This window comes from Chinchilla lanigera, unplaced genomic scaffold, assembly GCF_000276665.1.
Source record: "Chinchilla lanigera isolate Chin_1 unplaced genomic scaffold, ChiLan1.0 scaffold00053, whole genome shotgun sequence".
NCBI classification, from domain to species: domain Eukaryota; kingdom Metazoa; phylum Chordata; class Mammalia; order Rodentia; family Chinchillidae; genus Chinchilla; species Chinchilla lanigera.
In genome coordinates this window covers 17,134,541-17,147,102 of record NW_004955454.1, presented here as the reverse complement: position 1 = coordinate 17,147,102, position 12,562 = coordinate 17,134,541, and the positions used below count along the sequence as shown (strand labels likewise).

The 12,562-nt window shown below is 37.1% G+C and overlaps 1 protein-coding gene and 1 long non-coding RNA gene across 2 annotated transcripts in view; one reads left to right on the top strand and one right to left on the bottom strand.

Moving 5' to 3' along the window:
• The window catches only part of Nsmaf (neutral sphingomyelinase (N-SMase) activation associated factor), a gene marked incomplete at its 5' end in the record, with an annotated part of 49,084 nt that overhangs the window by 15,798 nt on the left and 20,724 nt on the right, over window positions 1-12,562 (top strand). Inside the window, 2 exon segments of the mRNA XM_013520109.1 lie at window positions 9,885-10,014; window positions 11,491-11,562. Of these exon segments, the coding sequence (XP_013375563.1) occupies window positions 9,885-10,014; window positions 11,491-11,562 (202 nt within the window).
• Window positions 10,077-12,562, bottom strand: part of LOC106149815 — a 5,216-nt gene continuing 2,730 nt past the window's right edge. Inside the window, exons 2-3 of the long non-coding RNA XR_001236229.1 lie at window positions 11,469-11,643; window positions 10,077-11,187 (exon numbers count right to left, since the gene is read on the bottom strand). This is a non-coding gene — a long non-coding RNA (uncharacterized LOC106149815). The remainder of the gene's footprint in view (window positions 11,188-11,468; window positions 11,644-12,562) is intronic.

Genomic DNA, 12,562 nt, shown 5'->3' with positions numbered 1-12,562 from the left:
CTTAAAGAGTTTGAGAAGTATTGGCATTAAATCTTCTCTAAGTTTCTTGTAGAATTCAGCTGTGAATCCATCAGGAGCTGGGCTTTTCTTCATTGGCAAGTTTTTTATTACATTTTCAGTTTTGCTCACTGATATGTAGTTATTTAGGATTTTTGTATCTTCTTCATTCAGCTTTGGTAGTTCATATGTATGTAGAAATCTGTCTATTTCCTCTGTGTTTTCCATCTTGTGAGAGTAAAGATTTTCAAAGTAGGTATCTTTGGTCTTCTCAATTTCTACAGGATCTGTAGTAATTTCATTTTTTTCATTCCTTATTGCATGTATTTCAATTTTTTCTTTCCTTTTTTTAATAAGTTTGGCTAGAGGTTTATTAATTTGATTTTTTCAAAGAACCAACTGTTTGATTCATTAGTTCTTTGTATGTTTTTTTAGTCTCCATTGCATTAATTTCTGCCCTGAGCTTTATAATTTCCTGCCTTCTTTGGGCTTTGGGTTTGATTTGTTCTTCTTTTTCTAGAATCTGGAGGTGCAGCATAAGATTGTTTATTTGTGCTCATTCTCTTTTCCTGAGGTAGGAATTCACTGCTATAAATTTCCCTCTGAGAACTGCTTTCATTGCATCCCACAGGTTCCTAAGTTGTATCTATATTACCGTTTGATTGTACATAGTGTTTAATTTCTTCTTTGATTTCTTCTGTGACCCATTGATTGTTCAGGAGGGTGCTGTTTAATTTCCACGTGTTTATGGAGTTCTTGCGATTTCATTTGTCATTAATTTCCAATTTCATTGCACTATGGTCTGATAGTATGCATGAGATAATTTCAACTCCTTTGCATTTCCTTACACATGTTCTATGTGTTAGTATATGGTCTATTTTAGAGAATGTCCCATGTGCAGCTGAGAAGAATGTATATTGTGATGCTGTTGGATGGAACACTTTGTACAGGTCTACTAAGTCCATTTGTTCACATGTTTGGTTTAGTTCTGTTCTTTGCTAATTTTTTGTCTAGTTGATCTATCCCCTTTGTGACAATGGGGTATTGAAGTCCCCTGTTATGATTGTGTTGCTGCTTATTTAAGTTTTCATGTCTGTTAAAGTTTGTCTTATATAGTTGGGTGCTCCTGTGTTTGTTGCACATATGTTTGTGATTGTTATCTCTTCTTGAAGTTTTCCCCGCACAAGTATGTAGTGACCTTCTTTATCTCTTTTTGTTGTTCTTGGCTTGAAGTTCGCATTATCTGTGAACAGAATAGCTACACCCGCTTTTTTCTGGGTACCTGTCACATGGTTTCCATCCTTTGATTTTCAATCTATGAAATTCCTTTGGATTTAAATGTGTTTCTTGTATACAGCATATTGTTAGATTTTGTTTCTTCATCCAGTCTGCCAGTGTACTTCTTTTGGTTGGTGAATTGAGTCTGTTTACATTGACAGTTATAGCTGATATGTATTGGCTTATCTTCGTCATATTGTTTTCCTGCTGTTGATTCCTCTTGTTTCCCTCTGTTTAATTGCTTTCTCTGCTTCATGGTTCTTTTCTGTTGTTCTTAAAGTTGTAGTCTTTTTTTAATCTCTTTCTAAAATACCTTTTGGTACCGTTTGTAGGGTTGGCTTGGTGCTCATGAAGTTCTTCAGTTGATCTTTATTGTGGAAATATTTTATTTCTCCATTCATTTTGAAGGTCAGTTCTGCAGGGTACATCAGTCTGGGTTGGAAGTTGTTTTCTTTCAGGACCCAAAATACTTCATGCTCTTCTTGACTTGATGGTTTGTGTTGAGAAATCTGCCGTGATTCTGATGGGTTTTCCTTTATAGGTGATCTGTTTCTTTTCTCTAACAGCTTTTAATATTCTGTTCTTTTGTTGAATTTCTGGGATCTTGATCACTATATGTCTGGGTGTAGATTTATTTTGGTTATGGGCAGTTGGAATTCTATATGCCTCACTTACCTGGATGTCCACTTCTTTTTCCCTGCTTGGGAAATTTTCTGCTGTTACTTCTGAAAATAGTCTTTTCATGTCATTTGTGCTGACACCAGCTGTTTCACTGATACCTGTTAATCTTACATTGTTTTTCTTTGTTTCGTCTTTCAGCTGTTGAATTGTTATTTCTTGATTTCTTGTTATTTTTAAGAGATCCTTCTTTTCATGGTCATTCACAGCAGTGCTGTCTTCAAGTTCTGAAAGTCTATCTTCAGCTTCATTCAAGTGGGTTTGCCAACTTTTAATGGAAGTTTTAATATCCTGGATATCTGTTTGAATCTATTTCATGCATTCCAGTTCTTTTCTATACTGTTCATTCAAGGTTTCCATTAATTTACTATGCTCCTCTATTTTTTTCTATGTCTTCTTTAGATGTGCTAAGCAATTCTTACATTATTGTTGTCATTTCTTTTTTTACCTCAGAGTTTATTTCTGATCTGATGTCTTCTATGGCCTGATGGAGTTGTTTCTTTACTTCAGCTGCTCTCATTTCAGAAATTTCAAGTGTATGACTTCCAAGCTCTTCTGTGTTGCTATCTCCTGGACTTGTTCTGGGCAGGGGAGAGGTCTGTGATTGCATTTTGCTCCTTCATTTTGTCATTTTCAGAGAACCAGAGGTTCCCTGGAGCTCAGCCTCACTCCCAGGATGATGTTGTAGTAGTGTGACAAGGACCCAAAGGTCCCCAGTGCTCAGTGTGACACCCTGGATGGTGTGTGTGGGCAGGGTGCAATCCCCAATGCTCCCACAGCTGTCCAGGGCCCAGGTTGGCTCCTACTCAGGGGTTCCCAAAGCTGTTTGGGTTTCAGCTCTATTTCCACTGGGGTGTAATAGTGGGCAGGTCGTTGTCACCGCGGCTCCATACACTGCCTCTACCCAGCCTGGTTCCCACATCAGTGGTGGTGGGGGTAAGTGCACAGTCACTGAGGCCCCTGAAGCTGTCTGAGTTTCAGCTTAGCTCCCCTGAAGGTGCAGGGTTGGGGCAGGGAGGGCCATCCAAGGCCCTTGAGGCTGTCTGGGGCTCCCCCTGGGCAACCTGGTGGGGCAGAGGTGGTGCTGGCTCACAGGCATTTCCACAGCTGTCCAAGGTTCAGCTCAGCTCTAAGCGGGGGGCAGGTATTAGGTCTTACATATTAGTGAGCTTATTTATGTGTTTGCTGTATGTGTGAATGTGTATTATCTGTAAGTGTGTGTACATTTTATGTATGTTTGTATGTATATGTGTATACAGTTGGCCCTCCATACTTGTGAATTCCACATGTCTGGATTCAACCAACTACAGGTTAAAAATATTTTTAAGAAATGGCTGGGCTTAGTGGCACACACTTTAACCTCAGCAGTTAAGAGGCTGAGACAAGAGGATCACTGTGAGTTTGAGGCCAGCCTAGGCTACATAGTAAGTTTAAGGCCCTATCTGAACTACATAGTGAGACCCTGTCTCCAAAAAAAAAACAAAAAAATTGAAAAAATGCTTTTGTATTGAATATGTACAAGCTTTTTTTCCTTCTCATTATTCCCCAAATAACACAATATATAGTAACTATTTATATAGCACTTTCATTGTGTTAGGAACTATAAGTTTTCTATAGATAACTTATAGTATACTGGAGGATATGCATGGGTTATATGCAAATTCTGCAGTACTTTATGTAAGGGACCTAAACATCTGCGGATTTGGTGCTGTGTGTATGTGTGTGTATATATATGTGTCTCTGTGTGTCTGTGTGTGTAATATTTGCATATGATACATGTATGTGTATTATGTATAAAAAGTATATGTGTACTTTAGCATATCAGCACATTTCCATTAAAATATATTTTTCTAATTTCTTTTTTTTTTTTTTTTTTTGGTGTTTTTGAGACAGACTCTCACAATGTAGCCCAGGCTGGCCTTGAACTCATAGTGATCTTCCTGCCTCAGCCTCCTGAGTGCTGTTATTACAGGCATGCACCACCATGCGCAGCTGGTTTGGTTTTTTGGTGCTGGGAATTGAACCCATTGCCTCATACATTTTAAGCAAGTACACTACCACTGAGCTCCACCTCCAGCCCTGTGTTTCTTGATTCCATTGTCATGTTCAGTTAGCAGTCATTTCACATCGTCTAATACACTGGTCCATATTCATTTGTACCCTAAAGTATCTTCTTATTTTGGAATGACTAGATTTAAAGAAAAGACAGAAGCATATTGCAGAGTTCTCTTTTATGCCTCCCAGACTTATCTCCCTTGTTTTATGGTTAGTCTGTAAGCACTATGCTCTTTTATTGAGGAAATTCCTAGATATTTGTTAGATGCTGTGGAAAATTTATTTCCTAATTTTTTTTACTGGTACATAGAAATAAAGTAAATTATTTTTCTTATATTGACCTTATGTCTTGTAATTTTTCCAAATTTACTGATTAGTTTTAGAGAGCTTTTAAATTTTTATAATCATTTAATCTTTGAGTAATGACAGTTTCACAGGCATCTCTATGGCTTTTATTTTCTATCTTCTGTCTCATTTTGCTGTTTTATTAATATATGTGGTGGGAACAGATTTTACCCTTGGCTTATTCGTGATACAGACAAATGCTTTGATGTTTCATTCTTAAGGAATGACTCTAGGTTTTTCATAAGTGTTCTGAATCAGAATAAGGAAGCTCCTTTTTGCTTCTAGTTTCCCAAGAGTTGTTTCAATAATACATACATTATTTCATCAAATACTTTTTCTGTATTTGTGGACACGATCCTGTTTTTAGTTTTTATTCTGTTAATATTGTGAAATGCATTCATTTAATTTTTAATGTTAAACCAACCTTGTATTCATGGGATGAATCTGAAATCATGATGTGTTGTCCTCTATATGTTGCTGAATGTGCTTTGCTAATATATTGAGTGTTTTGCATATGTAGTAATGAGGGATATTGCTCTGTCATGCTTCCACAGTGTATTTGTCAGGATTTGGTACAAGCTTCTGCTGACCTCATGGGATGAGTTAGAGGGTTCTGTTACCCTCTGTTTTCAGAAAAAGTTTGGGAGCATTGGTGCAGTTCTTTCTTATATTTTAATATTTCTTGATAAAGCAATCTAGGTCTGAATTGTTCTTGGTGATTATTTTCAGACTAGACATAGGACTGTTCAGTTTGCTTCTTATTGTATTTCTTTTGGTTAAATTATGTATTTAAAAAAATTGTTCATTTCATCTAAGTTGCCATATTCATACGCATTTAATTTCTTTTTCTTTTTTCTTTTTGGAATTACTGAGGATTGAACCAAGGGCCTTCACACCATCTAAGTACATCCTCAGCCCTTTTTTATTTTTTATTTTGAGATAAGGTCTCAAATTTGCCAAGTTGCCTTGGCTAGGTTTCAACTTGCCGTCTTCCCTGAGGACTAGGGTTACAGGCATGGGCCACCACACCTGGCTTGTACTGTCCTTTTTTTAGCAACAGGATCTGTAGTAATAACCTTTCATTCCTATTATTGATACTCTGTGTTTTTTTTATTTATCAGTATTGTTATGGGTTTATGAATTGTATTAACTTTCCAAATAAAACATTTTTACTTCGTTGCTATTTTTTAGATTTGCATTTTATTTAATATTGATTTCCACTTCTATGATTTCCTTTCTTGAGCTTATGAAGAAGAGTAGCCTATGTCTAGCTTCCTCAGAACAAAGCCTAGACTACTGATTTTATGTGTTCTTTTATAATAGAAGCATTCACACTTAGAAAATTTCCCTCTGAGCACTACTTCAGCTGTATCCCACAAATTTTGTTATGTTCTTTTTTGATTATCATTCATGTAAAAATATTTTATACTTTGCTGTATATTCTTTGACCCATAGATTATTAGAAGTATGTTAACTTCCACATATTTGAAAATTTTATAGATATCTTGTTGTTGCTGATTACTAATATTATCTGATCAGGGAATATATGCTATAAGATTTCAGTCTTTTGCAATTTGTTGAGGTTTGTTTTATGGCTGAGCAAGTGGTGTATCCTTGCACATATTTCATATGCCCTTGAAAGGAGCATGTGCTCCATAATTGTTGAGTATATTGTTCTACAAATGTCATTTAACTCTGACTAGTTGATGGCTATTTAGATGATATGTACTTTATTGAATGTTTGTTGATTTTCTTTTTATCAGTTCCTGAGAGGAGAATGTTAAAATTGCCAGTCATCATTGTGGGATTGTTTATTTCTCTCTTATGGCTGTCAATTTATGCCTGTGTTGTGAAGCATTCACACTTAGAAAATTTCCATAAATGTGGTTCAGAAACATTTAAATAAGTAATGTCCTCTTAAGGATTGGTCCTTTCATCATTATGAAACGTCCCCCTTTATGTGTATTACTTTTTGCCTTAAAGTCTTCTTTCATGTAATTTTCTTATGTATTTGCATCTTTTTCTACCCTTTTACATTTAACCTGTGTTTATATATTGTTTCTAAAAAAAACTAAACATAGTAGTTGAATATTACTTTTCTATGAATTCTGAAAATTTCTGCTTTTAATTGGATTGTTTATAATTATATAATTATAGATAGATGCAGTTGGTCGTAAGCCTGCTGTCTTAGTGTTTGTTTTTTAGTGTGTTGTTTGTTCTTCCTCCTTTCTTGTTTTATTTAGGGTAAATCTGCTCTTGTTTAGTTCTCCATCTACTTGTTTATTTTTTGTTTCCTCTCATTTTTAGTGGTCGCTCTAGAGAGTACAATATGTACCTTGTTCCAGAGTATATTTTCAAATAGTATTAATGGTCCTGTTTTAAAAGAGCATTTCCATTTATCCTCTCTTGTCCATTGTGATCTTGGCATCTTATACATAATTTTTATACAAACCATAAATCCTACAATTCAGTGTTCTTATGGTTTTAAAAACTAATAGATTTCTACAGTATTGAGACAGATACATACATCTTTACATATAAATTAGAAATACTAAAAATTTAATGATTTTGTTTACAGATGTATTTAAATTTTTTTTCTAAAAGATGCTCTGCTCTTTCTGAATATCTGGTGTCACTTCTCTTCAGTAAGAACTTTCCATAGCATTTCTTGTAATGCATATCTATTAAAAATTAATTCTCTCAGTTTTGTCTGTCTAAAAGTACTCTTATTTCATCTACATTTTTGAAGTATATCTTTTTAGATATGGAATTTTAGAAAAACAAGGTTTTTTCCCCCACTTTCAAGATTTCTTTTCCATTGCTTCTTGTGCAAAGTCATGTAATTTGTACTGTTCGAACCTGCAAGTAAGATGTGGTTTTCTTTGTGCTTATTCTGTTTGGTAGTTTCAGAGCGTATGAGAGGAAAACAAAAATTGTTTTTACCTTCTTTACTCTCAATGCAAAGCACTTCTGTGATCAAATGTGTGGGGCTTGCCCACACCAAGTGACTGTCTGACGCCAGCTGGTTGTTCTAGAATTGAATTATGCTGTCCGCCCCACAGGGTAAGAGTCAGTTCCACAAGACTGCCACCACTTTAGGTGCCAGCCACAAAATCCAGGTTGCCACCCATGGGACTCTTACAAACCCCTCCTTGGGTTTCATCATTTGTGGACTTGCTTACAGACTCAGGAAACACACAGATTTATTGTATTAATAAGAGGTATGACAAAGGATGCAAATGAACAGTCCGATGGAGAGATATTTTGGGTGAGGTCTGGGAGGGTCCCACACAGGACCTTTTGTCTGTCTCTTGCAGTTGATGTTTGCTGCCCTTCTTGCACATGGATGTATTCACCAATCCAGAACTCTGAACCTTAGAGTTTGATGGGTTTTTAATGGCAGGTTCATCTTGTAGGTATGATAGATTATTAACTCAGTCTCCTCTTCCTTGAGGATCAGGAATAGGGCTGAGTGTTCCAAGCTTCTGAAAATGGCGTGGTCTGTCTGGTGACCAGCCCCCATCCAGAAGCCAAGTAAGTCTCTTCATTAGAACAGAAGATAATCCTGTCACCCAGGAAATTCCAGGGGATTAGGAGTTCTGTGCTGAAGAACAAATATTAGAGCATAATGTATACTAAGCAACCCCATTGTTTAGGAATTTATGTGTTGTAGGAGCTCAATGTGAGCAACTGGGAACAGAGATCAAATATATACTTTTTATTATGTCCCACAGGGTTTCAGAGAAATATTAATCTATGAATTACAGTTGTTCATCAGTCCCCAGCCATTCTCTCCTTTAGTATTTCTTCTGCCCTGTTTTCTGTTTTTTTGTCTATAACTTGTTGTACTTGTTAGTATATATAATGTTCTTTTAGATCTCAGGAATACTGGTTTTTCATTCTTTTTCTCCTTTTCTTTTAATTAAGAATTTTATTGCTCTGTTTTCAACTTTATTAGACCCTTTATTAGACTTGCTCAGTCTGTTGTTATACTTATTTATTTCATTTCTGATATCAAGATTTTCATTTCTCTATTTCCTTTTGGCTCTTTTTCATAATTTCTACTTCGATGTTGAAATTCCCTCTTTTCACATTTGTTGCCCATCTTTTCTTCTCAGTCTTTGAGCATATTTATTGTACTTGTCAGAAAGTCTTTCGGTGCATCTAACACTTGAGTCATCTTTTGAATCTTTTCTCTATTGAACGTAGATCATACTTTCTTGTTTCTTTGTGTGTGTGTCTTGTAATATTATATTGTATGCTAGACAGTTTGTTTTAAAAGGGACTCTGCAGACTGAACTAAATATTTATCTCCAGAGGTGTCATGCCCACCCCCATATTTTGTCAGGCTGCTGAATGTGCAGTTGGGTGAACTGGGGTCTTGTTGCAGCTGTGGTTAAGTTCAAGTCACCTTATTGAGAAAGTGACCTAGGCTTTATCTTCATAGGGTTTAGAATGTGAGTACTTCAGAGATTCCGGAAGTATCTTTGTGCTTAGGGCTGAACCACCAGCCTTCTCAATGGTGGGAAATTTCTCCTGCTTCCTACCCACATTGAAAGCACTTTTGCGTCTTTGAAGAGCGTTCTTGGCCTCCAGCCCATCTGCGGCTTTGTTTCTCTGCAAGTTTGTCTTGTCCTGAAGCCCTTACTCCCCTCCTAGATGGGCAGTTCATTCTCCTGCCACTCCACTGCTCTTTCTTTCTTCTTTCTTGGGGGTAATTTTATTTAAATTCCCTTGCTTTCTCAATTTTCTGAGAATTTTTAAAAGGTCATGGGATTGTTCAATTTATTTAGTCGATTTTGGCAAAAGGTTCATTTCTGGTGCTGGGGATTGAACCCCAGGCTTCATACATGCTTACCATGTGTTCTGTCACTAAGCTATACCTCAGCTCAGGAGATTTATTTTCAACTGTTATTTGCTTGTATTTTTGGTAATATTAATGATTTAGTTATTTTGTATCATTTTTATAATTCTTAAAAAATTAGTAAACCAGAAGGAGTAATATATTTTGCTGATTATATATCTTAGGAGTGGATAGTACAGCGGTCATCTTTGATTGGCTTTGCCTCAATATTTCTAAAGAACAAAGTACTGTACAACTGAAATTTATGTAATTATAATTATGCAGTTATAGCCTGATAAAAAAGAATGCAAAATAAATGTGAACATTGCCAAAATGGTTTGTATGTCTATAAAAAGAGGTCTTAGTGACACAAAAATAGAAGATTTTATTCATAGAAGAATAGTTTCAAGAAAACCTATTTTGGCAAAAGTACAAGTTCAGCTAAACTTTTAAAATGTAACTTATATGTCTACCTTCGCTTCTGTGGTGCATAATCTCTTCTGTTTTTAACAATCAAGTTTTCATTTTGCCACTTAAAAGAATGTTAACTTGTTTAAGCAGCCAGTTTATAATGCCACTTATCTTGTATTAAGTATAGTGTTTAGACAAATACCACACACAGCTGAGCTGTAGTTAAACCTGGAGAGTAGATCAGTTTCTGACTTCTTTTACTGGAAAACATTTTCAGATTCCACAGTGTTTCTGAAAAGCTACACATGGAATGCAAGGCAGAAATGGTGACACCGCTGGTAACAAATCCTGGACATGTGTGCATCACAGACACCAACCTGTATTTTCAGCCTCTCAATGGGTACCCGGTATGTAGACCACATGGTCAGGGCAGAGCTGCGTCTGTCTTTAAGTTTGGGTTTCTGGGAGTGTAGCTTCACATTTACCACACTTTTGTGAGGCTCGAAATCACTGCCCCTCCCCCACACTCAGGTGTTTCACGTGCGCCCTATGTAATCCCGGTACAGTCCCCTGAGTTTGCAGCTCTTCCACTATGTTCAGTCACCCTGGGACCCTTGCACTCAGTATTGTGTTAAGAAACCTTGTCCTACCGATTTTACTCAAGAGTCCATGGAGACTTATTCCTTTCTGCTAGGAAGCATTTTTGGAAGAAATCAAGGAACTACCATGAATGAGGAACTACCATGAATATACTATCATGAAGAAGAAATACATGTTTTTTGCATATTTGCTTATGTGTATGCACACATGTGATGGCACTTCTTATTTCTTCCTGATTACAAATACAATCAAGAAGTGTGAATTTTTCTTTAAGAAGCACTTGGAACTGGCCCTTCTTTCAGCCAGTGTGAAAGTCAAATGTAGAGCTGCAACCTTCTGACTTCATAGAGTTCCTTTTCTGATCTTGGAAACAGGCTTCTTTTTCACAAGGAAATTAGACCAGAAAATAGAGATGAATTTAGATTTCTGCCTTAAAACTTGTAAAGAATTCGTGCTTACCTAGAACTGGCCCCTTAAAGGTGTGGTTCACTGAAAGAGCAGAAGTCATGACCCCTCCGGCAGTTCATCGGGGCCACTTGGCAGTACAGCTTAAAGAATCAAGAATGTTTTCTGCTATAGAAAGCCACACTCTGGAGGTTCACCAGCTTGTCATTCCATGGTACTAAATCATGTAATGCAATTTGAGTCAAATATGATGTTATAACAATTCTGTCCACTAGGTGGTGGAGCACCCTTGCGGAATTCTCCAGTAGACAGCGCACAAGGCTGGAATGGTGTTCCCTAGTGGTGTGCTAAATTGGCTGGTGTTACTGTTGCCTGGGTTAAAAGCTCGTAGAAAAATAAGTGTGTGCCACAGCTTCAAGATCCATAGTCGGAGCATTTATCCTTTCTCAGACTTCGGTGCTAGTATCCTTGGCCTTCCTTCAGGTCTTCAGCACATTTTCTGCCATGAGAAAACATGGCCTTTTAGCCAGTTACAGTACGTGTGTAACCTTGTTTCTTTCTTGTATTTTAAAGTTCTAGGAAAGAAAGAAAATTATTTTCTTCATTAAGAAAGTAACAGCTTAGAGGCCTTGTCCTATACTATAATAATTTGTCATAACCTGGAAGATAAGTGACTATCAGTCGAGGGGTAATGAGTAGCAGTAAAGCACTTGGCCACCATCATAAAGCACATGAAAAGTGGCAGACAGAATGTCACCAGACATGTCTTGTTCCAAAGTCTTTCTCTCCAGTTGTACACTTGTAACAGATTGGGAAGGCAAGAGTTGGTCATTTATTTTCCCTTTCTGATACTAACGAACAATTTCTTCTTTTTACAGAAACCTGTGGTCCACATTACACTCCAAGACATCCGCCGCATTTACAAAAGGAGACACGGCCTCATGCCCTTGGTGAGTTCAAGTGAAGTCCCATTCTCAGTGGATAGTTGTCCTTCCTTCACTTTAGCTGCTGTTTCCTTGACTTACAAATGCCTGAAAAAGTGCAAATATGTTTTATTATAAGCAATGGACACCCATTCTTGGTGCTCTCTCTTTTGGATAAGCTAGACCTTGATAAAGGAATAACTGTTTTCTGTAGATAATAGGTTCTATGGCAGAACCATTTTTAGTTGAGAGAACAAGAGGGCAGAGTGGGTGTCTGAGTTTCTCACTTCTGCGCTATCAGTCTCCAGGCTTAGGGGGGAATAATGTGTGCAGCATCCAGGGCTCCTTGCCACCACCTGGTCACCACAGTGAGTCCCAAAGTAAATTTGGAAGATACTATGACACCGACTCCAGTGGGACTGCAGTGTAGTCATAGTTAGCATGCGTTAATTAAACCTTTGAGCTTAGTGAGAGAGAAATAAGGGAGCCATTTAAATCACAGGAGTGGTTCTTCCCACCATTCCTCTGAGTAAGCATGTATGCCCATACTTAACATTTGTCTTCCTTTAGGACCGGTCTTACAGAAGCTATGATTCCAAGAGGTTTTGATTTGATATCAATATTAATTCATTTTTTTCATTGAAGACTTAATAACTGATAATTTTACAGGCCTTGTAGACTCTTAACTCTACAGATACTGCAAAATATTTGAGTATAGAAGAGCAGTCTGAAAAAGAGAAGAAAGTAACACTGATTATGTGCCTCCTGTGTAAAGGACTTTCATACACTGTATTTTTTTTGCCATAACAAACCCCTGGATGTAGATGATCTCATATTTTATAGATAATGGAACTGAGACTCCAGGAGTAGCTTCCTAAGCTCCCGAGATGGGAAACGGTAGAAGCTGGAATTTGAACAGGATGACTTTCATCCTTTCTTTTTTTTTTTTTTTGGTTTTTCTCCGGTACCGGGAACCGAACTCACGACCTTGCGCTTGCCAGGCAGGCGCTTTTGCCGCTGAGCTAAA